This window comes from Podarcis bocagei (genome assembly GCF_964188305.1).
Source record: "Podarcis bocagei genome assembly, chromosome: 2".
NCBI classification, from domain to species: Eukaryota; Metazoa; Chordata; class Lepidosauria; order Squamata; family Lacertidae; genus Podarcis; species Podarcis bocagei.
The window spans coordinates 61198488-61224269 of NC_138126.1; the positions used below are offsets into that span (position 1 = coordinate 61198488).

At 40.5% G+C, this 25782-nt stretch overlaps 1 protein-coding gene and 1 long non-coding RNA gene across 2 annotated transcripts in view; one reads left to right on the top strand and one right to left on the bottom strand.

Moving 5' to 3' along the window:
• The window catches only part of LOC308582624, a 17714-nt gene extending 15160 nt beyond the window's left edge, over window positions 1-2554 (top strand). Inside the window, exon 2 of the long non-coding RNA XR_014005776.1 lies at window positions 1955-2554. This is a non-coding gene — a long non-coding RNA (uncharacterized lncRNA). The remainder of the gene's footprint in view (window positions 1-1954) is intronic.
• RBM5 (RNA binding motif protein 5) lies at window positions 2491-24288 on the bottom strand. The gene is made up of 25 exons (XM_081185834.1): window positions 24133-24288; window positions 23144-23199; window positions 18964-19189; window positions 18340-18501; window positions 18136-18205; window positions 17628-17701; window positions 15441-15524; window positions 14578-14638; window positions 14358-14423; window positions 13080-13240; window positions 12561-12658; window positions 12277-12364; window positions 12061-12138; window positions 11114-11186; window positions 10646-10734; window positions 10184-10262; window positions 9622-9713; window positions 8837-8998; window positions 8222-8368; window positions 8069-8143; window positions 7225-7404; window positions 6512-6586; window positions 5702-5799; window positions 5487-5616; window positions 2491-3131 (listed from the first exon to the last, which is right to left on the bottom strand). The coding sequence occupies exons 2-25, from the start codon at window positions 23158-23160 to the stop codon at window positions 3006-3008; spliced, it is 2511 nt and encodes an 836-aa protein (XP_081041960.1). The 5' UTR covers window positions 23161-23199; window positions 24133-24288; the 3' UTR covers window positions 2491-3005.
• Between the last annotated feature and the right edge of the window lie 1494 nt (window positions 24289-25782).

Here is a 25782-nt window from a genome sequence, read left to right on the forward strand (position 1 = left end):
AAGGAAACTTTTTCATATGTGATGATCTTGTAAGGTTGCAAAAGCCTTCTGGGAAATGATTTATAATGAATTGGAAAAAATGTGTTTAAAATATGTTTTTAATATGTTTAAAAATATGTTTTAAAAAACCCCAGCTTTTCTTTTAGGTGTACTTGAAGAGGTGCCGAAAGACAAACAAAAACCACATGTATGCAACCACAGCTACCCAAATAATATATGTCCAAAACTGGAAAGAGGAGCTGACCCCCGTTTTGTGTACCCAGTGAGTGGTGTTCAGCCTCTTCTTCTGGAGGTTATGCTTCCTCAAAACAATCAGACCTAACTCTGGGGGAGTGGTGTTCATTTTCTGCCACCCAAGGTACTAGCACAGAGTACTTTTTAGCAGTTTAGGTTGATAATGAGAACTTTGCCCCTGCCCTCACATGTAACCTAGCTAGAATAATCCATGCCTTAGTAACCTCCCTTTTAGATTACTGCAAGGTGCTGTATGTGGGACTGCCTCTGAACTCTCCAGGAACTTCTGTTGGTGTGCAAAACAAGGTCTGCTCCTGTAAGAACATAAAGTGGACCCTTGCTGGATCAGGCCACAGTCCTGCTCCAGGACTGTGGTCTGATCCAGCAAGGGTCCACTTTATGTTCTTATTGCTTCCTGTGCAAAAAATTGAGACCCAGTTCTCTTCTCTCCTCCCCCAATATGCCCTGATGGATGTTATCCACATGGGCAAACATGAGATGCAGGAACAGGTGGCCTGCAAAACCCATGGGCCAGAAGGAAGCCATGGAGCTCCAGCTACTTGCTGCTGTGCCATTGCTTCCGACAGCTCCATTCTGAATCAACTGACCCTACCAGGACCTGCTAAGGCAGGCCTGTTTTGGAAATCCTCTTCAGAAGTGAATCTCGTAACACTATAAGTCTGCTGGATCATGCCAATGGTTGATCTGGAGCAGCATCCTGTTCTCTGTGTGACTGATGAGATGTCTGTAGGAAACCTGCAAGCAGGACCTGAGCATCTACTCCCCTGGTTTCCTGCAACCTCTCCCTTCCTGAGACAGGGTGCTTGAGCCACCGACTAAAGGATGTCATCACTGGGAGGGGTGAGGTTGAATTGGAACCGGGATTGACAATCTGACTCTGATGTGGCAGGACCTACTCTAAGGTATGTAGGTAGAACTTGTCTTAGGGCACTACTTCAATTCAGATTATAAATCATAGTTGGAAGGGGCCCAGAGAGTCGTCTAGTCCAGCCCCCTGCAATGCAGGAATCTCAACAAAATCCTACATGACAGGTGGCCATCCAATCTCTGCTTAAGAGCCTCCAATGGGAGAACACCCCCTCTCATGTCTGTTAAACAGCTCTCACAGAAAGGTAATTCCTACAGGGTTTCGTGTTTTGAAACTTGAATGCACTGGTTCAGACTCTCTAGTTTCTGAAGGAGAAAACAAGCTTGCTCCATCCTCCATGTGAGAGTCCTTTAGATATTTGAAGATAGCTATCATACAAAGGCCAAGCAGTTCCATCTCCATGGGAAGGAAAGTAGGGAATAGAGAAAAGACTGGCAGCTAGCTGCCTGCTGCACTCTGGCTTGTGCTTCTCTGCAAGGATACACCTGGAGGGATCCTCACTAGGCAAAATGCCATGTAGAAGCCTTCTAGTGGAATTTAAAGGGATACACCAGTAGCTCCCCCATCCAAGACACCAACTACTCACTTAAGAAGCAGAGCAATTATGCCCTTTGCTGAAGTCCAAATTGACTACTGCATCTGTAGCCAGCCTATTTGTGCTGGCTCCCTAAAGAATGCATTATGGATTCTATGGACAGCAACTGAATAAAGCTCTGAGCCATGCTCAGGGGCTAGGGAATCCCCTGTTGAAGTGAACTGCACTACTGCAGCTCTAGCATTCAGTTTAATAACTCTCCAATGCACTTTACACTTGCTTGTATCTTTATTCAGGAGGAATGCTTTCTTGCCAAAGCCACCAGAAGTGGAGAAACAGAACCAAGAGAGACAATCCAGAGAAACAAGAGGTGAGAATAAAGCAAAGAAAGCGAAAAACCATCCAACAGGAGCAGAGAAGGTAGGAGAAACCACTATCCCATACTAGGAAGGAAAGGAAATTGATGTGGCAGTAGGGGACTGGCTATATAGTTGCTTGGGCATAGGATCCTGACCCATTTCTTTTCCTGGAGTTCTGCTGGCACACTTGCAGTCTTCCTAAATCTTTCCTATTTGTTAATCCCCAGATGGATATATTCCCGTAACACAACCCCAATTATGTGATAAGAGCTCAAATAACTTGGTTAGTGATTGCTGGTGTCATGGGAACCAGGGCAGTAGGTGCCATTTTTTGGGTACATACAGATCCTTTTCTCAATACTTCAGAGCAGGACCAAAGGTATTTTATCTATTTGTGATCATCAGCAAACAGGTAGTTAGACATAGTCACTTATTCTTTGCCACAAATCAACTTTCCCCGCTAAGAAACAAAATTTGGTTTAGGCTTTATTTCTTCTTGAAAGAAGCCTGGACTGGCATCTATAATCAAAATCTTCAGAGAGAAAAAAAACTATACAAAGACATATCTTACAAAATATACAGGAAAGTTTTGCCAAAAATGAGAAACAGTACAAAGTAGGCAGATATAACAGTGTAAAATCACATTAACACTTCCTCAACTGCTCCACAGGACAGGTGTGGGTTTTTGACTACACAAATTTAATAGCATGACACATAAATTTACACTATATACAAAAATTTATAAAGATCCAGCACCCCCTTTTAATCTAGTTATGGTTCGTCCAACATGAAGCTGTGGTGTTTTGTGTTTTATGATCCACAAAGAGAAGCATTACACACTGGAATTAATGGAAATCCTGAAACTAGAAACTCAAGCCATAACTAAAGTAACTGCAATGCCTCCAAGGTCATAAGGTTTTTAACAGTCTGTTTGGGGGGAAATAGGGTGAGATGTTTCATGCTTTTCTGCTTCCAAGATGGACAGTGCTTATTCCATTTCAGTGAATCGAGCAAACATAGCTTTCCGTACTGCATCTTTGTAAGAGTCTGCTGTAGAGACACCGTAAGAACTACCTTTTGCTCCTAGCCCAGCTCCCCTCATTCTCACTTGAGCCTGCAAAGAAACACAGGTATTTTAGCAGCAGCAAAACAAACATGACCACAGAAGTTACGTTTCATTCATCACAAGTCTCAATGGGTGAACAACACCCCACCTCTGAAAAATAATTTAAACTCACTTTTTAGCCAAGCAAGTATGATCCACCCCCCCCCCCAAAAAAAAATATTCCTCAGGTATGCTGTCCCAATTCAGCAACCTTTTTTGGGGCCAGTGGGCACATTTGGAAAGTGCCATGAGTGTTATTCAGAAAACATCTGCCATGGTTAACACAAAATGGCTGTCACATCCATAAAAGCAGAAAGAAACAGGAGAACAAAATGGTGTGAGCAAGTGTGTCCCCCAATGGGAAAAAGTCACCTAAATCTGTCACTGCCACACTTGTTCTGAGCATCTCTCCTCCTCTATTTATACTTGATTCCTTATAGCATTTCTACTAGAGCCATATAACTTCATTCCAACATTTTTCTAACATTCATTATTTTTACAGTATTTCTATAGTCTTAAACTTTTTCCAGTCTTCTTCCACCGACTCTTCTCCCTGGTCTCGGATTTCTGCCAGTCGTTTCCGCCAATTCCATATAGTCCATCAACTTCATCTGCCATTCTTCCTGAATAGATAAATCTTGTGTCTTCCAGTACTTCACAATGAGTATTCTTGCTGCTATTGTTACATACGTGAAAAAAGTTCTATCCTTCTTTAACACCAATTGGCCGAACATGCCCAGGAGAAAGGCCTCTGGTTTCTTCAAAAGGGTGTATATTTAAATACCTTTTTCATTTCATTATGAATCATCTCCCAAAGTGTCTTAATCCTTGGGCATGTCCACCAAAGGTGAACTCTAATCCTCAAATTCGTCTGTTTTTCTTTAAGTTCTTTAAGTTCAGTCATAGCACACGTCAACTTATGTTCATCAAATTGCCTCTGTAGGGCTGGGGCTCTCTTTCTCTTTAGTTGTGTTACTTTACATTCAGCAACAACAGCTTTTTCCCTGGCTTCCTCCGCAGTTTGCCGTATCAAAGTAGGTTCCTGTATCAATTTCTGGGTGGTTTCTGTATTGGTATTATTTATACTTTCTGTATTTAGGTTAATACTAGTAATTGAAACATCCACTTTCACATTTATCGTGTCCATTTTCCTGTTAAGCTGGTCCAATGAGTCATTTATCTTATATAATGCAGCCACTAAAGCCTCTTCTGTCGACATTCCTCTTGGTTTTAAATATACTGGTACAAAGGCAGCAACAGAAGGAGCAGAGGGGCCTGATGATGGACCTCTCCTGGATTGTTGCCAAGTCCTCCCAGACCTTAATGTTTTGTCAGCAGTTGACTAGTCTGTTTTTCCTCTTCCATTTACCATAACACTTAAAAGATTCAAGGTCAGTCCCAGAGTCTCACGGTTTTTAACTTGCAGCTGGAAATTCCCCTAGCCCAGCTCTTGTAAAACAACCGGTTTCAAAGGCTTCCACTAGGGGGAAACAGTTTCTATTTGTAATAGTCAATAGTATCCTCTTTTAAACAATCCAAAATTAGTTTCCAATTAATTTCAATTTTCAATTACTTTTACTCCTTTTTAAAGCAGCCGGAGACAGTAGAAACAATGTATTTCTCTTGTTTAACTAGCTGTCAATGAACATTCCAAAAGACGTCAGTCCTGCTAGCAGCCCGTTTTCAGGGTCAGAGCGGCGGTGTTTTAAATCTCTTCACTCTCTCCCACAGACATACTCAACCCGCAACTTCCCCCTCTCTACTCCTGCCTCCAAGAGGGGGTTTAATGTTCTTTACTGATGGAAATTTAATCTTTTACAAAAGGCTTTCCAGGACTTCAGCTTGCAACTTCATTGCCTCAGTCTATTTACAAAAGGGGAAGGCGGACTTCCTGTTTTGAACGTCCCTGTTACAGTACCAAATTAAACATTTAGAAATCCAATTCTTCCGCTTCAGCTCTCCTCACGGGTAATTACTTTAAAGTCAAATTGTCCACAGGAAAAGGTCAGCGCTCTCCGGCAACAGCTATGCGGCTTCGCTCCGTGAAAGAAGCAGACGATTCCATGCGCCGCGCCGCTCACCCGTCACTCCAGAGCCCCCAAAAATGGGGTTCCCCGAGAGTGGGGGAGGCGCAAAAGGTGCCCGCCGAATCCCACGCTCACAGGCTTCTCCCGCCTGTGATTTTAACGGGTCTCCGCCTTCACCGTGGCGGCCAGACCCAGATTCCCACGGAGCAGATTCCTCCCGGTCAGAGGAATTCCGCCATTACCGGAGGCACCTCCCCGGAAGTCCCCGTAATTCAGATTTTTAAACCACTTTTCAACTATGTAGGATGACAACCATATACAACTCCTCCCTGCTTACCTCAATGGGGGCTGTGATACCTTGACATTTCCTTCCTAATCCTGAACCTTCCCTCCAGCCCATAGCTTGAAGCATTTTGTTGCCAATATTACTATGGTCAATGCCATCTTTTGTGGGCTGTTCATAATTCCTAAAAAACAAACACACAGTTAAACGAAGGAAAATTTAGAGAATTTAATTTAAATGTAAAATGGTAAAATATTTCAAATACATACACAGTGCCTGCATCAAACACTTTTTTCCGCTTTGGCTCTGGTGGCTCTGGTATGCCATATTTCTCACGTCTTTCAGCTGCTCTGTCTCTGTATTTCATCTGAAATTATATCAATTTCATCAACTTCTGAACTCATTATCAACCCCAGCACATACTCTAGTACCCTTCTGCTTCTAAGTAGCAAAACAATGTGGCATCTATTGATGTAGGCAGCATAGAACGCAAGAGAGTCAAGTACAATATCCAAACAGTGGAGAAAAAAAGAAAGAACGGGTGCACATCATACAGACTGATCCCACTCTATTGCTACTGGATTCAATTACTTTCAGAATTAAGAATTGTTGCCCATTTTTAACGTTGACAAAATAAAGGGGGCACAACAAAAAGTTCTGAACCAGATTGCAACAGTTAATAAAGTACATGAATGGCAATCATTCTGCAGATTTTGGCTGCATAACTAGTTGATCTAAAATCTTTATTCCCCACCCCAAAAGACACATGTGAACAAGATGTATTTTTTTTCTGTGTTGCAGAAAACTAGGACACTGGCAGCTCCTAAATGTTAGGGGTTGGAAAGATATATTCCTTCCCCTTGAGCTTTTTTCAACTACCAAGTTTCAATCCAGGACTTCCCATCTTTTACTTATTTCGTGTTTGAGAACCATAGTTTGCATTTCTATCATTCCAATTTCTTTTTGAAAGCAATAGAATTAACCCAAATCTTGGGGATCGCAACAGAATGCTTGTGGAATGTTGCCTGGGGGCTGAAAGAACACCTCAAAATCTATTGTCTTGTTTACATACCACTTACCTCTCTCTCACGCATTTCCAAGGCTTCGAGCTCTTGCTCTGATAGTCTCGATCTCCTGTAGATGTCCATGTTTTGCTTTATAGGAAAAAACAATAATCAAAATTGAATAATTGAGCCTGGCACAGGAAGCTATTTTTTTAAAAATAATAATAATCTGATTTAAGACTACCTCACGGTTTTATTCCTAACAAGCAATATCCATAAGTAATAAAACACTGCAAGTGAGCTCAATGCCACATACTATTTTGTGTATCTAAAAAGACAGACAAAATTTGTGCCCCCCCCCCCCCCAAATCATGTGGGATACAACCCTGTGGGAAGTATCCCAACAGAAGACATAGACAGGCATAGTAATATTAAGAGTGCGCTCCAGCTCACTACTGTCCCCCACCCCGCAAAGCCAGGGCCATTCTATCATCAACTACCCTGTGGAAAAAATACTAACATTTTTTATGTTGATATTGCTTATTGTGCTTTTTAAAATGGAGTTTAGTATTACTTAGTAGGTGAGATATAAGTAACTATAATTAAGACGACAAGGTTCGAGCTACAGAGGGAAAAGAGAAACTCTCCACTTGTCTAGAATCCTCTTGACCACTTTCCATGTTTCCGCCCCCGCGCCAAGCCAAGAGAACAAGTTGATATTCAGTTATTTTGGGTGGCAACTATAACATTCTGCAATATTAAATTTATTGTTTGAAGAAGTTGATTACCTTATGAAGATCAGAGAGCTGTTGGTGCCTGACTAGAGCTTCTTTATTTGGGAACTGTCTTCTACATAACAAACAGGCCATTTTTTTCCAGTCTGTTAGTTTTTCTTCTTCATTTTCCAGCCTTTCCAAGAAATCCTCTTCATTATCACTGTCTCCACTATAAGCAGCCACCAATCCACGCTGGAAGAGGAGTAATGTCATTTTAGCCCAATAAATACAAGCTGCCAAGTTCTATCACACTAAAGGGCAGGTGACAGACTGTTATGGGCTCTACCACTAGAGGGTTGATATAGGAAACCTCAGGCCACTGCTGTTCTACAACTCAACATGCCTGACAAAGAGGCACCCTATGAACGTGTAAATTCCATTTGTTTCCCTGACAAGATTAGAACTCTACTGAATGTCCCATATCCCATAACTCTCAGATGTTGCTTTACTTCCTTTTTAGAAGGAACACCCTAAAAAGAAAGGAGTTACTGTAAAGATCAGTTTCCCAGCTAAGACCAACAAAGTTTCATCACAATGGCCAACAGCCCTTTTGCAACTCCAGAGATTAAAAGGGTCCCAAAATACTCCTTCCTGTTTTCAGTACCTCTGTCTGCAAACTTCTAAATTATTGCATAAAGGACACGGAAGCCTAATTAATATGTTTAGCTGAAATAAGACTGACCACTAAATATAAGCTTGCAAAAAAAAAAAAAAATCAATTCTGATTCTTGCTCCATCACAAAAAGAACATGTGTTTCGCAGCTCAAAGAAAGCACTCGCCAAAACTTATTTATGAATTAGGCATGTAAACAAAAACCTTAAACACTAATGTCAGTGCAAGTTTCTATTCACTCACTTTCAGTGGGTTATCATCTTCACCACCATTCTTTATAACTTCTGTTATTATCTGCTGTCTCTCAGACAAGGTACCCTGAAGAAAGAAAGAACTGTTAAGCCCAAAAACTGTATACAATATCCTTTTTAGATATTAAATCCTACCAACCTTTACCTTTTTCTCAAACAGAGCAAAGCCAGCATCAGCTGCTGCAGATTCTCGTCTTTCTTCCTCCCTTGCATTCAGAGGCTGAAAGCTATTCTTGAAGTTCTCCTTCTGTTTGTTTAGACTCTTAGCCCAACGTTCCATGTCTTTAGCAATCTAAATAGTAAAACATTGACATAAATTAAGTCTATACCAAGAAAACAAATCAAATTTAGTATCTGCATACAATATCATATTTTCCGCACCTATAGATTTCAGGTTATTCACATGCAACTCAATTTTGTCAAATGAGTTATCAAACTAGTGTGCAAAGACATGTATTTGGAAATCTTTACATAACCAACTTAAGTGTTTAGTTTGCATTTAAAGGTTATATTACTAAATTGCCTAGGTTCACGAGAGGTGTCATCTTGTCAGTGATTTGAGCATATTGGGACCCACTGATATTGTAAACATGTAACACCTGCCTTATGGTGCCAAATCCTTTTAAGCTATCCAGTTTTTCACTTAATGCTGTTAATAAGACATGTAATTTTTATTATGTGATTGAAGTAAAAAGAGTGTTTTGTGTTCAAACATGCAAACTTTGATCTTATCAATTAAAGCTGTCATTCTGATCATCACCTGCTGAGCTGTTTTACTCTTGGGCTTCTCTTTCTTCTCTTTCCCTTCTTTTGTGGAAGATGCATTATTTTGATGGTAAGATGTACCCTCTGCTGCAGGCATGTAGGTCTCTTTCTCACCATCCCAGTAAAGATACTGCTGTGTTATCGCATTGTAGTAGTACTGAGGGGGAAAAATCCATATCTATTCATATTTATATCCTATAGATCAAGTTACCTTTCAAAAAAATAAAATTTCCTCATATGCAACTGGTGTAGAGACAGATACCAAAACCAAGAAGAAGTATGAGTTAAATCTGGATTGTTATGGGTTCACATTATTAATCGACAGAGAAAACCCCCTATGCAGCCTCTGATTTTCTGAAATATTGTCTGTGCAAACACTGTTTCAGATAAAATAAAAAAATTCCTTCCAGTAGCACCTTACAGAGCAACTAATTTTGTTATTGGCATGAGCTTTCGTGAGCATGCACACTTCTTCAGATTGTGTCAAATAATGCCAAAGATTTGAAAGACATACCAATCAAATGGTTACATGGCAGCCTGTGAACAGCACATGCATGAATGCACATGTCACTACTGCAAATTAATACCAAGCTGGACAATTGGTCCTTCTACCAAGTACTCTCCACTGACAGTAACTGTTCAAGGCCTGGGAAACAGATTACTCCCCAAGTTGCTAACCCAGTACTGAATGACACTCTGTTTCCAAAAGGTATGCACAATTTGGCACAGGTTATGACCCCATGTTATTTTTAGTTAGAAAGAGCTGGGAGCATTGTTTACCTGGGAGTTTGGATCATAATAGAGCCCCGTTACAGGATCATAATAGAAACCTGATGATTCATCATATTGGTATGTAGAAGTATCTGGAACAGCTGAAAATTTAGAAATGTGAGCTATTATTATCTGCATGTGTTAAATCACCATTACTTAGATGTCAAGAAAACCACAAATCGCAACAGTAAATATGATAAAGCAGCAGTTGTCTGACCAACTTGCTCATAATGAACTAGCTAGTCTCGATCAACCCTAGGTCTGAGACACCCACAGGCATCATCTGGAATTCTGCTCATAGCAATTCTGATAATCGTTCTCAACTCCCTTTTACCTGTTTTCTGTATCACTCATTTCCTTCCAGCAGTGCCTTTGCCCTTTCATTTTGCCTCCCAACCCCCAACCCCCCAAGGTCTTGGATATTCTCACTTTAGGAAAACACTACAGCGGATTAAAAACAAGTTCATCCTACCCACATGGTTACTTTTGTCCTAAAAATGAGCACTATCAATACGTATGAGTGTAAACTGCTGTCTATTTCCATTGACCATTGGAAGGGAAGTTTGCTTACCATACTTGGTGCCAGGGACCACGCCAGTTGAAGATGCTGATGGCACCTGCGCACTAGTGCCTGGCTGTGCTACTTGAGTCTATGGGGGGGGGGGGGACAATTTAAAAATAGGATCTTTAAAAGCTGCAACTGTTCAGTAACTTAACATAAAAAACTTACACTCAGTCCCCCTCAACCTGGTGCCCTCCAGATGGTTTTTTTTAACTACAATTCCCACCAGCAAAATCAGCATGGCCAAAAGCAGTTAACTGAAGCTGAGGTTCAAAACATCTGGAGTTCACTAGATCTTGAAGGCTGCCTTAAATGAACCTATTCAGCATACTACATACAGGTCAATACTTCCAAAATGGGAGTTTATACATGCAAGCTTTACTAAGCCACACCAATATCTTTCAGCCAAATGTACCTTCCAAATTATTATAAGATAAAATCTCACTCCAACAGAATACAGATTATATTTACCGGAGAATCGGGAGAGCTGTTCTGTTGATTATATAACTGAGGACTCTGGGAAACAACAGCTGCTGTAGTAGCACTTGTCACTGGAGTACCTGGCAATAGTTATTAAAAGTTCAGCAAAGCAATCTGAAAAACTACAATAGCACTTTGTTACTCAACTAGAGCAGGCATGGCCAAACTTGGCCCTCCAGCTGTTTTGGGACTACAACTCCCATCATTCCTAGGTAACAGGACCAGTGGTCAGGGATGATGGGAATTGTAGTCCCAAAAACAGTTGGAGGGCCAAGTTTGGCCATGCCTGAACTAGAGCATTTAGATTTTCTAGACTGTTCAAATACACAAACTCATTGTTTACCCTTGTATGCCACTCTACTGAATGCAGAGACCAGCACTGAGTATTCCATACAGCTCTTGCACAGGAACATGGGTAAGTAGAATTTTACCACAGTAATAGGAAGAGGAAACTGTTACCTGATATTGTAGCTGTATCTGTGTCCAATGTTCCTGCTTGATTCTGGTAAAACTGCTGATAATCCTGTGAACACTATGTAAAGAATTAAGACAAAATTACTTGTGTGGTTCATAATATAAATACACAGGCTTGGCTCTTAACAGAAATAAAGTTATAGAAGAAAAGTCCTAGAAGTCCTGCTCCCAGCCCTGTGGAATTTTTTCCACCCAGCTTTGGGAGGGTGGGCCTTGACTGACTCCAGCTACAAAAAGCTGAGGCTGCTGAAGAGGTCGGAGACCATTTTGATTCTCTCTTTAGTGCAGACCCAGGTCATCAGGCCTGAGCTGCTACAGCTACCACCCACCATGAACCACCCTTGGCAGGATGCGGTCTATGCTTAAGATATTCTCTTGTTAATTATGCTGTTTTAAATGTGCATTTTACATTTGACTTCCTTTAGCAATGTTTTCTTACGAAATGTTTAAGATATTTTTGTTGCATTAAATTTGCATTCTGTGGTTTACTGCCTTTGTAATGTTTCATTTTGAAATCTTCAGTTTCCTGTTATGTTGTTTTGAATGTATACTTTGACTTTCTTCAGTAATGTTTGATTCTGGATTGTTTTATTTGATGTTTTAATGTGTTGTAAACAGCTTTTGAGATTCCCCCTCGTTTAAAATATAAAGTGGTATAGAAAAGAAATGCATAATAATGATGTTGTTTTCTGCCTCCTGGAGGGTTGGGGAATCTTATAGATGATGCTGTCTAAGGTTCAGCTTAATTGCAAAAAAAACTGGGGAAGAGCCCAATCCGATTTTGGGATGATTCATTATCCTCCCAGAAGCTCATTGCCCCCCATTTCACAGCCTTGGATGGGCTTTTTGGAGTGGGTGGGAAAAGAGAGGAAACTTTCTGTCAACTTATTTCCGTTCACTTGTGAACCTAAGATAATATTAGTCATACGAACCTGAGTGTACTGGGTATAGCCATCCTGTCCCAACTGGAGGTAGTTGAATTCAACTGGTCCACCTTCTCCACTTTGAGGCTATAAATTAAAGGATATGGTAAAGTAAATAAACCAAACCAAACCAAACCAAACACAAAGGCTGTTTAGATGGCTCTTAAATTGATGGAATAAGGCAAGGTCATTTACAACAATCCATTTTAGACTCAGATCCCCTACCTGGGTTGATGACCACTGGGCTGCAGCAATGGCTGTACTAGCAACAGAGAAAGCACTGACACGATTACCATCTGGGAGAAGCAAATCCCTAAAAACAAGAAAAACATCTAAGAACATTTCACAGACAACCTGCTATCATAAAAAGCTTCAAAACACCTTTTCATTTCCGTTTTATCACTGACATTTGCAAATATAGCAGCAATACCAATTTCCAATTATTTATTATTTGGAGAAAATTTGACATATATTTTAAATATGAAAGAGCAGCAGTTAATGAAACTCACTTCCTGGCACTCTTGGCAAAATCCACACCAATTGTTTTGCCATCTATTTTAAGAGGTGGCTGAAGACTCTGCAAAATTTGCAACAGCTGAGAAGCATCCTAGAAAAAAATTACAGGTATTGGACAAAGCTCAAATTAAAACACAAAATTATTGCTCAGAAGGGCACTGAGCTAGGCAGGCACATCACGTGGGCTACATACCTTTACACAAGATTTTGTTCTATTATGAGTATTAATGGTCTGATACAATGCCTCTGACTGATAAAATGACCAAACGCTGTACCCTTCTCACCACATTTAAGAAGTGTCTTGTCCACTCATCTAGTACTATGTAAGCCATAAATGTGGTACTTCAATAAGATGATCCTCCAAAAGTTGCTTTAATTCCATACCTCTACAAAGCTAGAGAAGGTGCAGTTGCTCAAGATGCTGCACATCTCACTGAACTGGAATACTTTTACTTTTTTCCAGTGACCATATACGAAATTCAGTATCAAAGTGAAATAAAGTATGTTCTCACCATTGCTGAAGACAATTGTACAAAAGCAAAGCCTCTATTCTGTTGGGTCTGTTTGTCTTTAATAAGTCGAATGTTATTTACTGCCAGTGAAGCATATGGTGATAGCGCTGTCATGATCGATTCCACTACTGTGTGAGGGGCTATGTTTCTGAGAATAAGAGCTAGGAGAACAAATAACAAGTTATTACAAGATGATCCATATATTACCCTTTAAGTGTAAGAATACACCAAATTCATAAATTAAAAAATATTGTATTAATATTTTGTAATAACACCTAAGGTATATGGATATAACCTAGTCATTTATACGTTACACTCACTATCACAGGAATACATTAGTAAGATGTAGTTTTAAATAATGAGTACAAGCAACCCCTGATTTATGTGGGAGTTGTGTTCAGGGTTATTGTACACAATGGTGGAGTGTGTATAAGCTTGCCCCACCCCCTCTTTTCTAGCGATTTCTGGGGTGGGCGTGTGTCCCTTGGAATCACATAAATCGGTTGTTGCCTATATGTTAGAACTTCTTAGTATAAATATAAAGCTAGAGAGTAGGCCTTTCCTATATGTACTAAGAATGGGGAGCAGGAAGAACCCAATAAAGAGAATCGAGTCTTATAGGAAATGACATGATTGCAGGGGAGGAAACAATGAGGGGGGGGAGGGTTCTTGTCTACAGAAAGGGACCCAAAAAGGGGAGGGAGAGGCAGTGAGTGAAGGGAAAACATAGAGAAAACCAATTCTCAAAGTGCCAAAATGTTTTATTATGCTCAACATTTCATAATTAGAAAATTTATTTATCAAGAATAGCTTACAAAATCTGCAGCAAAGCTTTTTGAAATCTGAGAACATTTTGAAACTTGAGCCACTGATGAAAAAGAAGAGTAATGTACTAAGGATGAGAAGCAGAGGAGTATGTGCTCTTAGAGTGGTGGTAGAGAAAGATCAGTTTAAAAAACATCAACAGAGAAAAACATGCTTGAAGACTGGGGAAGGCGGGGAAAGGAATGGGGTAAAGAAAGCCCTGCAACAGCTGTGAGGGCTAAATTTGGGTTTCAAGTGTCCTCAGCTAAAACGATATCAATACTTCTTATAAATCTCTGGGTTACTGTGCTTCAGCACCTCGGATTTCTGCCCTATGGTCTACTCTTCTGAAATGAAAATGAAAATACTGAATCAAATCTATGGGGATCTTGGCAGGAAATGGACTTTGTCTTGCAAAACACACTTTTGCCGACCAATCCCACAGTATAACAGAAGACTTGAGACTTTACTCACTATCACAGTAGTAGTCTACAGACTGAACAGCCTCTGGTCCTCCAGGTGGTACCTCCTGTTCTGAATCTTTATTGCAAATCAGAAAAAATAATTTTAATCATGCAGTAACTTAGGTTGTTACATCAAGACGCCTCTACTATGTCAGAGTAAGAATAACATGCATAATTTATAATTGTGAAATAAAAATATCTTTAGTTTAAGTTACTCAAATAGAACTTACCAAATTTATCTGCTCCACAACGGAAGCATTTTAGACGCCTCCTGAAGTTGTAAAGGCAGCACTAACAAACAAACAAATCCATTACATTTTTAGATCATTCAGCTGATGAAGCTTGCTGTAGCATACCACATCTATACCAATTAATTTAACGTGAAACTGTTACCACATATAATCATAATCTGCAGCCTTCAGATACCAGTCTCAACAAACTTTATCCGTTCACACAAATAGCAATTCTGCAAGTAGCCTCTATAAAATAAACTAGCCTATCCTTTATACATTTTCTTGGCAATGCCCATCTTTCTATTGAAATATTACAGAATCACTGAATTTGGAGTAAACATTGTTCAGTGTTGAGAAGAGCTAGAGCTCACAGTTCCATCAGCTGCATGGGTCTATAGCCCTGGAACGTGCATTAAGAGCAGAGAAGGGAAAACACACAGAATTTCTCATCGTTTTAGAACACCATACCATCTCTACATGAAGCCAATAATCAGTGGCTTTTGCCTTTAAAGTTTGTTAACCTTTCTACTTTCTCATATTTATCTATCGCTTTTCTTCCAATGTGGAACCCAGGGAAGTATACTAGTGGTTCCCAGAAAAGTCACCAAACCAGGCACTGAATACTAGACACAGACCTGCTTAGCTTCAGCAAGGAATAGCCTCACACACCTTCAGATCATTCTCTGGGTATGTATATTCTTGCTGAACTGTTTGTGGCAAGCCTTATAAATTATTTAGATTTTGCTGTAATAGCTCTGAATTTTAAATGTTACTAAAATTTAAGTCACTTCCATGGGTGTAGTCAATAATGATTAATGAAGTTAAAGAGCAGCTAGGAAAGATGTGAAACATTGCTTTACCTTGTTGCAAAGCCAGTCTTCAAATTTAGGCCTGGGGTTACTGTAGTGCATTGCAATTTGTTTCCCTTGAATCAACAGTTTTTTCTGCAAAAAAAGCACATTTAGTTATTCCTGTATCACGGCACAGATGTCCATTTTCCCATGGCAGAGCACACTTCGGAGGATTCAGTGCTCATGAATTAAATGGACAACATATGGGGAGGACGTAGAGAACCAACCACCGCCTCCTACACTCTGCCCATTCAATCCTGCAGGACACGGGCAGTAAGAAAATGGGATGTGCAGTAAAAGTAAACGGAATCAGGGAGTGTTGATCAAGCTGCCAAAACTAAGCGCTGACATGGAACCAGGAAATGTCTCAAAGGAGACCGAGTCCTACTGGCATAGCAACACGCTTTTAAAAATATTGTCAAGTGATTGCTTCACTTCTTTCCCAACTCCAAACACCCTAGAATTTTAAAACTTCAAAACAAATGGACTGTTTTCAGTTGCTTTCTTCATGAAGTGCCCCTTGAAAGTACAGTAATTTCTCCCAAGAGGACCCTGGTTAGCTTCCTGGAGGCTGAACAAAAGGTCATGAACTGAACACACGTTCAGTATGAATCTTTTTTGACTAATTCATCGGTTCACATAAAAGCTTGTGTAAGAAATTTGCATTCTTCAGACAGTAGCTTTCTTCAAATAACTACAATGCTACTGAAATTTCACAATAGGGCACCAGTTCATTTTGCTTAGTGCCCCTTCAAAGTTAGAATGACGTTATAAACGATTAGCTGCTTAAATGTATACGAAGAAGCCAAGTTTCTCAACTTAAACTTTATTGATTCCTACATATACATAGTTCCCCTATCCCTCCCCTAATTTCTGTAAGCCATTAACAGCTATTCATTCAGAGAGATGCACCTTTGTCAAGATGTGTAGGTTAAACCTAATTTTTAGCTAAAATATTACGTCAGAAAGTAAAGTTCTAAATATAAATGGCATGAAGAAACTTAAAAGTATCTGGTAGCTCTAGGGTGAAGATTTCATCCTTTTATTGCTAGATTAGGCAAGTAAGGGGAAGGTTGAAGGACCCAGAACAAACTGGGTTATGCACACACACGTTGCTGGCATATTTACAGTAAATAATGTTTGTCTGACAGTTGGCAACAGGGCCACTGGGGAGACTTGACTACTTTTCCCTAATGCTAGAGGATGTGTGGTTATTTTTTGGAGTGAATTTGAAATTTATTCAGTAAGATGAATACTGATATAGCTTTGTATATGTTAAAAATTGTGCAGGGTTTACTAGTAAATCCAGTTAATGTTAATTCAGGCACCCATCTGCGTCACCAATGCATGCTATGGACACCATAAAAGTCACTTTAATGCACGCAAGGATTAGGTACTCTTTCGGCTTAATTGCTGTGGTGGTTGCCCATGATATGAAGTCCAGAGAAATACTCGTTATACTTCTGGTTATTGGATGTCAGAAGTGGAAAAATTCAGCGAAAGATGCATTTTCAATCTTGTTTTTTAAGCCACAATAATTGTAATTCTGCTCTTTATAGATTTTTAGTATCTCCACCAGCTGCACAGGTCTAGCTGAACAGCAATTCAGTATGAGAGAAGTTTCACTATGAAAAACTGAAGTATTAGTAATCCAGAAGCATACCAATGCACTGGAAATAAGCAGGGAGATTATTTCACTATTATTTTAATTACAAATTTTTGTTGAGTACATTAGTAATACTCCACAATGTTCCACTTTCATTTGTTAAGTAATATTGAAAGGGCATATGCGTTACTATAAAAGTGCAGCTGCAGTTTAATAGACTGCCCTTTCACAGCTAGTGCTAGCATAAAGCACACATGCAGTATTACTGCATTCAGAAAAGCCTGTATGGTTTGAAACTTGAGAAGTTACTATGGAAATAATGTTTAGAGACCAAATCAGTCAGGTAAAATGCTACGTTATTATCAGAATAGTAATATGCTGATTTTATAACAGGCAGTTTGGCAAATCTACTGGGGCTCTCTAGCACTATAACACATTTCGAAAATTTTAACATATACAAAGCTTTTAATCTTTAGGAAGTCATGGTTTTGGAACAAACCACTCCTTCAGCCTTTCATTTATTCCTTTTTAAAAACTGTACAGACTTGTTCCATTTTCAGGAATAATCTAGACTTTGTGAGTGAAGCAACCTGATTGGCTTCCATCCAGCTGGTAGCATCTTGAAAGTGATAAAACTCCACGAAGGCGAAACCACGGCTTACACCTAGAGACAGCATTCAGATATAGACGGGATAGTTGTGTTAGTCAGTTCCTTTAAAACAGGTGAATCTCTCTCCAACTGCTTCATTACTTCATGACAAAGCAGTTTTATAAATGCGACGTCAACTCTGAATTTGCTTCTTGTTTTGCCATGGCAAGGAAACCAAGCTGCCTTAACACCTGAATGGGATCCATGTTTAAAGGTAACCATGCAATGAACTACTAAAGTTTAAAAACAAATTAACAGTAGTTGTTACTTACCATACCCTTTAATATATAAAAATCTGAAGGCTTCTTCCACTATCTATAGCCTTTCAAAAGGCTAAATTCCTTACCCATGGCAAACCTTTCATTCTGATTGTACTTGCAGGTGTGGGGAAAACGTTTTAGGCCTGGGGAAGAGGAAGGTACTGCCAAGAAATAGGTTAACACTCTCACCTGTCTTTCTCTTCATCAGCCTCACATCCGCAGGCCGAGGGCCTTCACAGGACTCAATGATCTCGCGAATCTGTATGCAAGTTTAATTTTTTAAAAAACTATTAATATTAAAAATTGAGTGCTTTTCAAGATTATATAAACTGTTTCAGCATTTATTCTAATGCAATCCAAATATTCTAAAGACAGTAGTTAAGTATTACTTACATCATAGTCTGTAACAGTGATAGGGAGCCCACGCAACATGATGGTCTTGCTTTCTTTCTCATCATTAATGTCATTTCGATAGTCATGCTCTCCATAGTCCCCATCAGAATGATATCCATCTTCTGATTTGTCACTATTACGCCGCTCGCGTTCACGCTCTCTCTGCCAAGTAAGCATGTGTTTTAGTAAGCTGACTCTATAGCACTTTATCCATTAAAAAAAAATCAGGACTTGTGAAAATCATTCAATCCATATTCAAACAATCCTTTCTTTGCTTGAGAAACATAAGATAAAACGTTTACTTTCTACAGTATCCAGAAAAAATATTGACCATATGAGCTCCATATAGTAAGTAAAGCTAGAAAGTGTATCATTCATTAACACAGGAAACAGCACAATACAAAAACACTCATTATGCCAGGGATAAGGAACCTGTAGCCCTCCAACAGTCGAGGTTCTCCAACCACCATCAGTCCCAGCCAGAATGGACAATGGTCAAGGATGATGGAAAATGCTAACCAAGAGTATTTGGAGGGCCACCTGTTTCCCATTTCTGCATAACAGTAACCAAAGCTAAAACATGTGTTGTTCAAAACTTTCCATGCACACAGACATTACACTCACCTCAGGACTGTCATAATCTCTACCATCATAATCTCTACCATCATAATCTCTGCCATCATAATCCCGACTATCGTAATCCCGGTAATCATCGTATCTGTCACTTCTGCGCTCCTCGCTAGATCTTTTATAGTCAGAATCCCGTCGACGACTTCTGGAGTCCCGCTCATCACGATCATCTCTATCTATGATAGAGCCGTATCTTCCACTCCGTTCAGTTCTGCTCACACTACACAAAGAGTTGGTCAAGTCAGACAGCTTGAAAAATGTAATTAATCAGCAAAGCTTTAAACAGATCAACAGGGTTATGCAAAAAACAAATAAAGCCCCAATTAGCCCCAGCCACACTGGGGCATCATAGTACAATGGCTTAAAAAGAGAGAGGGGGGGAGAGAGAACATGGCTATACAAGTAACTCCCAAATTATGTGGGGGCTACATTCTAAGTAACTGCACCTTAAAGTGAAATCACATATGCCGTATTGGCCCAAATATAAGCTGCACCTTTAATATTCAAGGGGGGGGGGCAAGAGAGACAATACCTGAATATAAGCCACTCCCTTAAAATTCAGCAGGGACTCATACCTGTTCCGTTTTACCGTATGTCTGTTTCAGCAGAAATATCGTAAAAGCCAGTTTTTGTAAGGTCGCAAATTTAAGCCACACTTAAACTTTTCACGGTTGGAAATTGGAAAAAGTGAGGCTTATATTCAGGCCAATATGGTATTTGAAACACCACTGAAAAAGCCTGCAAACACCCCACCCCTTTTTGTATTACTTCTGGGTTCAGCACAATGCACATGTTTGCAGTCACACACATATCAGCTGTGCCTAAAATGGTTGCTGCCTGTAATTTGTATGTGATTCTCCCTTTTCATAAAGACTTACCCAGGAATATATAAAGGTGGCCCAGGATAGTTTCAGGTACAACTTTGACTAATAAGAATTATTATGCACTTGTGACTTTATAGGGAGACATTCGTTTTAAGAAATCCTAACTAATAAGTGTCCTTTTGTAAAGAATGCTAAATTGCAAAAAAAAAATCAAATATTTTTTCCTGTGATTACCTCTTTATAAAAAAAAACTAATTCATTGATGACTGACTAACTATTTAACACTATAGAAGACAGCATGAAAATTGCACTCTCTTTTTGCAAGTATATAAAAAAGTAAATGTTGGAATTTGGCTGTTTTACACTGAACAAATAAAAGGTTACTTCAGGATTTTAGTTTTTAGGGCTACAACCCCAAAGCCAATTCCTAGGTAATAAGCTTTGGGGGAGACGGGACTTAAGAAAACATGTACAGGATTGTGCTGTAAATTACTTAAGAGGATAACACAGTTGTAGAAATGATTGATACATTAACTGCTTTTAAAATCTCAATAGCATTTCACTGGAAAACAACTTCCCTACCTGCCTGTTTGGGGATTTGGTTTATAGTATTTGGGACACAGCTAGAATGCTAAAAAAATTACTTAATATGCATCTTACTTAACAGTGGTAAAGACAAAAAATAAGGAATCTATTTGTTAAAAAATGAACTCCAAAATCGTTAGCTTTCAGGAATGATTTAAATTTACAGGGATGTATGTCCTTATTTACTGTTTACACTGGTGTGGTAAAATATACAAATAGTTGGGTCCTAAGTATTGTACAATCTCTCCTGCTCAGGTTCTTGTAACTAATGTATTAGCTAATTTTTAGCTGTGTTGTGTATTTCTTTAATATGTTAAATACACAACTGTTTTTCTATGTTAATACACAGTGGTTCAAGTGCATTATAAAAAACACTTTTATTTATTAAACACATTTTTACTCTTCCTTTCCATCAAAACAATCAAAGCAGCTTTTATTACTTTACCTGTGTAAGGTGAACACATACAGGGAAAGCATCAACACACGATGACATTTGGTGAAAGTGGCTGTGCATTTAGGACCAGATTCAAAGATTACAGGTCCTCCCATCATCTTGTGACATATACTCTGAAGCAGGGATTGTATTCTAGGTTGCTTGGCTGGAGATTGAAAGCTAAGAACTTCAAGGCAGATTTCTCTGAAATGCTACATACTCAATGTGCTAGACAGGCACAGGTGATTAATCTCAATGCATGGTTAATACAAGTGATGACAGTAGGAGGGATTTAGATTTTTCAGGCACTAGGGCAGGGGTTAGCAACCTAAGGCCCATGGGCTGGAAGTGGTCCACGGAGGTCGTTTGACTGCCGAAAATTGCAGGGGGGGTGCGCTCATGCACACCCACGATCCGACCCACGGAGATCTGATCCAGCCCAGGCAAAATAAACCTTGCTGACCCCTGCACTAGGGGACAAAAGAAAGTGTTTATCCACAGGAGGCAGTGATTACCAACTGGGATGGCTTTAAAAAGGGATCAGCATAAATTCATAGAGGGCTATCTATGGCTACTGGCAGTGTGCTCTTTTACATCCCTCATTGTCCAATTGCATTTCTTTTTGCCAAGTTTGTGTTCCTTTTTCTCATTTGGATAGGACTTCTACTTATTTAAAGAAACCTTACTCCATATAATTATTTGACTTTGCTAGTTAGTTACACTGGCTTGATGGTACCCATTCTCACCTGCAATATACATTTTAGCTGAGCTTTTATTATAGTTTTGAACAACCCCCAAGCATGTGAACTTTTTCTTTTGATGTCAAGTGTGACTATCTTGGCAACTTACATATCACTTACATGTATGTTCAATTTGAAAGCATTATGGTCACTGTAGTCAATTCAATAACATTTACAAGTCACAAAATGTGCTGGATGCCAAAGATCAAGTAGAGGGGTCACCACCCTTCTGTTCTTTTCCATGGCCAACTGTTCAAGGGCACTGTCATTTAGAGTAATTAGAAATTTTATTTCTTTGTTGTGGATGGATCTATGGTGAGCAGTGAGGTGACCAAGTTTGCTGATCCCACCAAATCATTCAAGGTGTTAAGAACAAAAAGTAGTGAAAGGTGCTCCAAAAGGATCCATCCAAAATGGGTAAATGGCTATTAAAATGGAAAATGCAATTCAACATAATCAAGTGTAAAATGATGCACAGTGGGGCAAAAAGAATCCCAACTTCACATGTGTTTATAGGATCTGGACAGGTAGTAACTGACAGGGAAGAGAACCTTGGGGTAAACTGACAGGGAAGAGAACCTTGGGGTAATAGTGAATAGTTTGATGAAAATGTGTGTTGTGCAGCAGCGGTGAAAATGCTATTTTCATATTAAGGATCATTAGGATGTCACTGGAAATAAAACTACCAATATCATAATTATGGTTATACAAATCTTTGGTTTGACCATACACTGAATATGGAGTACAATTATGGCTTCTGTTCCTAAAAAGAATGTTTTAGAGCTGAAAAAGGGAGACTGAATATGATCATTGGGATGAAACAACCCCCTCTGAGGAAAGGTTTCAACATGTGGGGCCTTTTAAAGTTAAAAAGGGAAAGTAAGGGAGGACCTGATAAAGGCGTACCAAATTATGAATGATGTGCAGAAGGGGGATAGAGAAAAGCATTTCTCACAGTACTTGGGATCATTCAGTGAAACTGAATGTGGGAAAATTTTGGCAATAAAAAATGTTTTCCCCACAGCATATAAAACTATGGAATTCATTCCTACAAGGTCTAATAAGGGCTATCTTGGAAGGTTTTAAAAAAAGATTTAAACAAATTCATGACACCGGAAGCAATATGCCTCTGAATACCAGTTGCCAAAGATCGTATGTGGGCAGAGTGCTGCTAAAACCAAGTGCTGCTTGCAAGCTACCACAGGCATTTTGCTGGCTACTGTAAAAACAAGATGCTGAACAAGATGGATATTTGGTGTGATCCAACGAGGTGCATGCAAGCTTCCTACACAATTTAGAACCCTGACTGTCCAGGTTTTTTCTATTGTAGAGCAAATAGGCACTCTGCTTCAAAAAGGCAGAAGCAGGGGCTATTCAACTTGGGGCAGGGCTAAACAAGTGACCATGCAGCTGCCCTGGCCACACATGTTCCCATCATGCAAGTAACGCCTGAAGATTGCTAAAGAGATACATTCATATACCATAGATCTGGAACACATCAGGGGAAAAAAGAGTTTTTCATATTTCATCAATCTACATCTCTGAAATTGCAGCCACCATTATGTAATACTTAAATGTTTGCTTTTGCCTACCGTTTGTCAGAACCCATGGCTTGCCTTCAGTTCCTGCTTCTAGTGAATTGAGTTGTCTATTTAGGAGAAGAAGAAGAAACAATCAATGCAGACACCGAACCGATCATTTTTAAAGCATACTGCAGAAATGCAAGGCTCCAAAGTAAAGCCTACAAAAACCTGGTCAGGCACCCTAGTAATGAACACCCCTACAACAACGTACTTTGAACTAAAAATAGCTTTCAGTAACCTCGCTCCTAATGCTAAGTCTGCAGCAAAAAAGAAAACCAGTAACAAGATAATCAGGGAATCGCTGTAAAAGGGTTATCTGCAGAGGTGTTAAAATGCATATTTAGATATTCACAAAAAGTGACTCTTAAGGTACGCTTATGTTCGGAGGGAATAGAGAAGTCAGAAGCGGAATGGCCACGCTGGTCTTGGTTAAATTAAACCAGAAGAATCCTTTCTACAACGGGTGCCTCGCGCTGGGCATTGCAAGAGACTGGCGCTGACAGGGCGGCGTTTAATGGTGGCTGATATTCCGCAGCAGACAGAGAGAGAGAGAAACGCAGGACGCGACCACACCTGCGGCGACCAACAATAGGGACAATAGCAATTATGCGGCGTTCTCCACAAACGCAATGAAGGGGAGGCGGCGACTCGGAGGAAGGGACGGAAAGGCATTTAAAAAGACACCTAAAAGTGAAGCTCCTTCCCACCGAAGAAGCATTTCCTAAGCCTTCCCCTGCTTCAGAAAGCGGACGGTTGGCGCTCCAAACTGCCGCGCCCACCTCCGCCCCCCCCAAACCGGGCTCCCTATAGCGTCTCTTCTCTCTTTGGCGCCTCTGAAGCTGTAGGAGGCTTCAGTTACGGCTTAAAAGTCTTATGAACAGGCAAAAAAAATAAATTCTAATTCGTTATTCCCAAATCAGACTAAGGACTCTTCCCGAGTTCTTCTCTACTGACTATATAGCCGTCTCCGCATCGGATACCCGATTTTCAGTACCTACCGGGGAGGGGAAATAGGCCAAGGGCCGCCTCTGCCACCGCAACAGCTACAGCAGTAGCCACACCAGCTTCTGTCAAACACCACAAAATGGCGCTGAAGGGGAGCTCGCCGTCTTCTACCCACAATCCCTCGCGCTCCCCGCCTCCTCGCTCCTCCTCCTGGAAGCTTCCAGCGAGCCGCGAGCTCGAGAGGCAGCCTTGAGCTCCGCGCGGCCTGCTGGGTAGCGTCGGTGTGCTGGAGCCCAACCTTCGTTTATTGCGTTTCGCGGGGTGGGGGGAGACAGGGAGGGGGAAGAGAGGGATTGTGCCCAAAAATGTTCGTGATGGGGCATTAGAGATGCGAAGCGAGACCCACCGCGGCAAGCTTGTCGCTCCCAAGTAGACCCAGGACTCAAGCATCTCCCGGGGTTTACTCCCCGCCGGCCACGGAGCCTGCTTTGTGCAAAAGTGATGTGCCGCGACTGCAAAGATCCCGCTGGGCAGACAACCATTTTGTGAAATTTACATCGCCGGCAATCACGGCCATTTCATAAAGCCGGCGAGCTGAACAGAAGTCTGGAGCGTGTGAATACACCATGATGATGTTTAATTTTTTAAAAAAATAATAATAATGGCGAAATTATATTCAAGTAGGCTTTCTAACACACGCCTTAATGGTACATCGCAATTCACATACAGTCTATAGAAAAGCCTTTTCTTCTGCAGAATTGCCACGTTCTGGAGAAACAAGCGAAGCACGTAATGGGTGCGATCCTGTGCGCATTTACTTGGTATTAAGTCTCCTTGGGCACAGTGAGGCTTACTGCTGAGGAAGCATATACTGTACACAGGAATGGGGAAACGTCTCGCCCGTCGCTCCACTGAGTCGCTTTGTAGCCGGCGCCGCCCCTCCCTCTCCAGACGCGCCTAGTCAAGGCGGATTCTGGTCTTCTTTTTGGTCCTTTTGCAAATACATAAACGGGCTTACTAAGGGCAGGTAGGACAGGGAAATAAAAGGCTTGCCGCTTGTTTACTCTCCGTATGAAATGGCAGGGAAGATGGTCTCCACGTAAGGGGCGAGCGAGAAAGCGATCTCCCAATTTTACCACACACCCCCCCCAATTCTAACCCTCCCAAAATGGCTGGCGCGGGTGGGTAGAGGTGGGATGCCTCTCAATACCAAAATATCCCTCAACAGCCACTTTTAGGAGCGACACGTTGCACTGCAGAATGACTCCACCTGTAGAAATAAGAGTTCAGCCAAAACGGTGACTTTCCAAAAATAAGCTTTGAGCTACTATTTATAAAGGACTAATGCTTAGGGAACCGCAAGTGAAACCTGCAGCAACATTTTGTCACGTGTAGCGATCGTCCTGTTCCTGGTTTCAGCCAGCCCTGACCTTCTCTAATAGATGTGGCCACAATGGGTTGCTTCCTGGCTGCCACACCTTTGGGGTTTCTTTCTTAAATACGTTTTGTATTTTTGCAAACCCCGGGATGCCCCCAAAGCCTGCCTCCTGTGTGTGATGGATGGTGCTGTCTTAGCTGCATAAGGACACACACACACACTGAGAATGTGTCATTTTTGGTATTTAGGAAGATAGTTTGAAATTCAAATTATCAACTTAAAGGGAGGGGAAGTTTTATGGTTTCTGTACAAACTGAAAGCATTG

Coding starts and splice junctions, on each gene's coding strand:
- RBM5 (XM_081185834.1), bottom strand. Junction 9,714..10,183: donor GGTCCCTGGCACCAAGTATG/GTAAGCAAACTT, acceptor CTAAATTTTCAG/CTGTTCCAGATACTTCTACA. Junction 5,800..6,511: donor TGGAAATGCGTGAGAGAGAG/GTAAGTGGTATG, acceptor ATATAATTTCAG/ATGAAATACAGAGACAGAGC.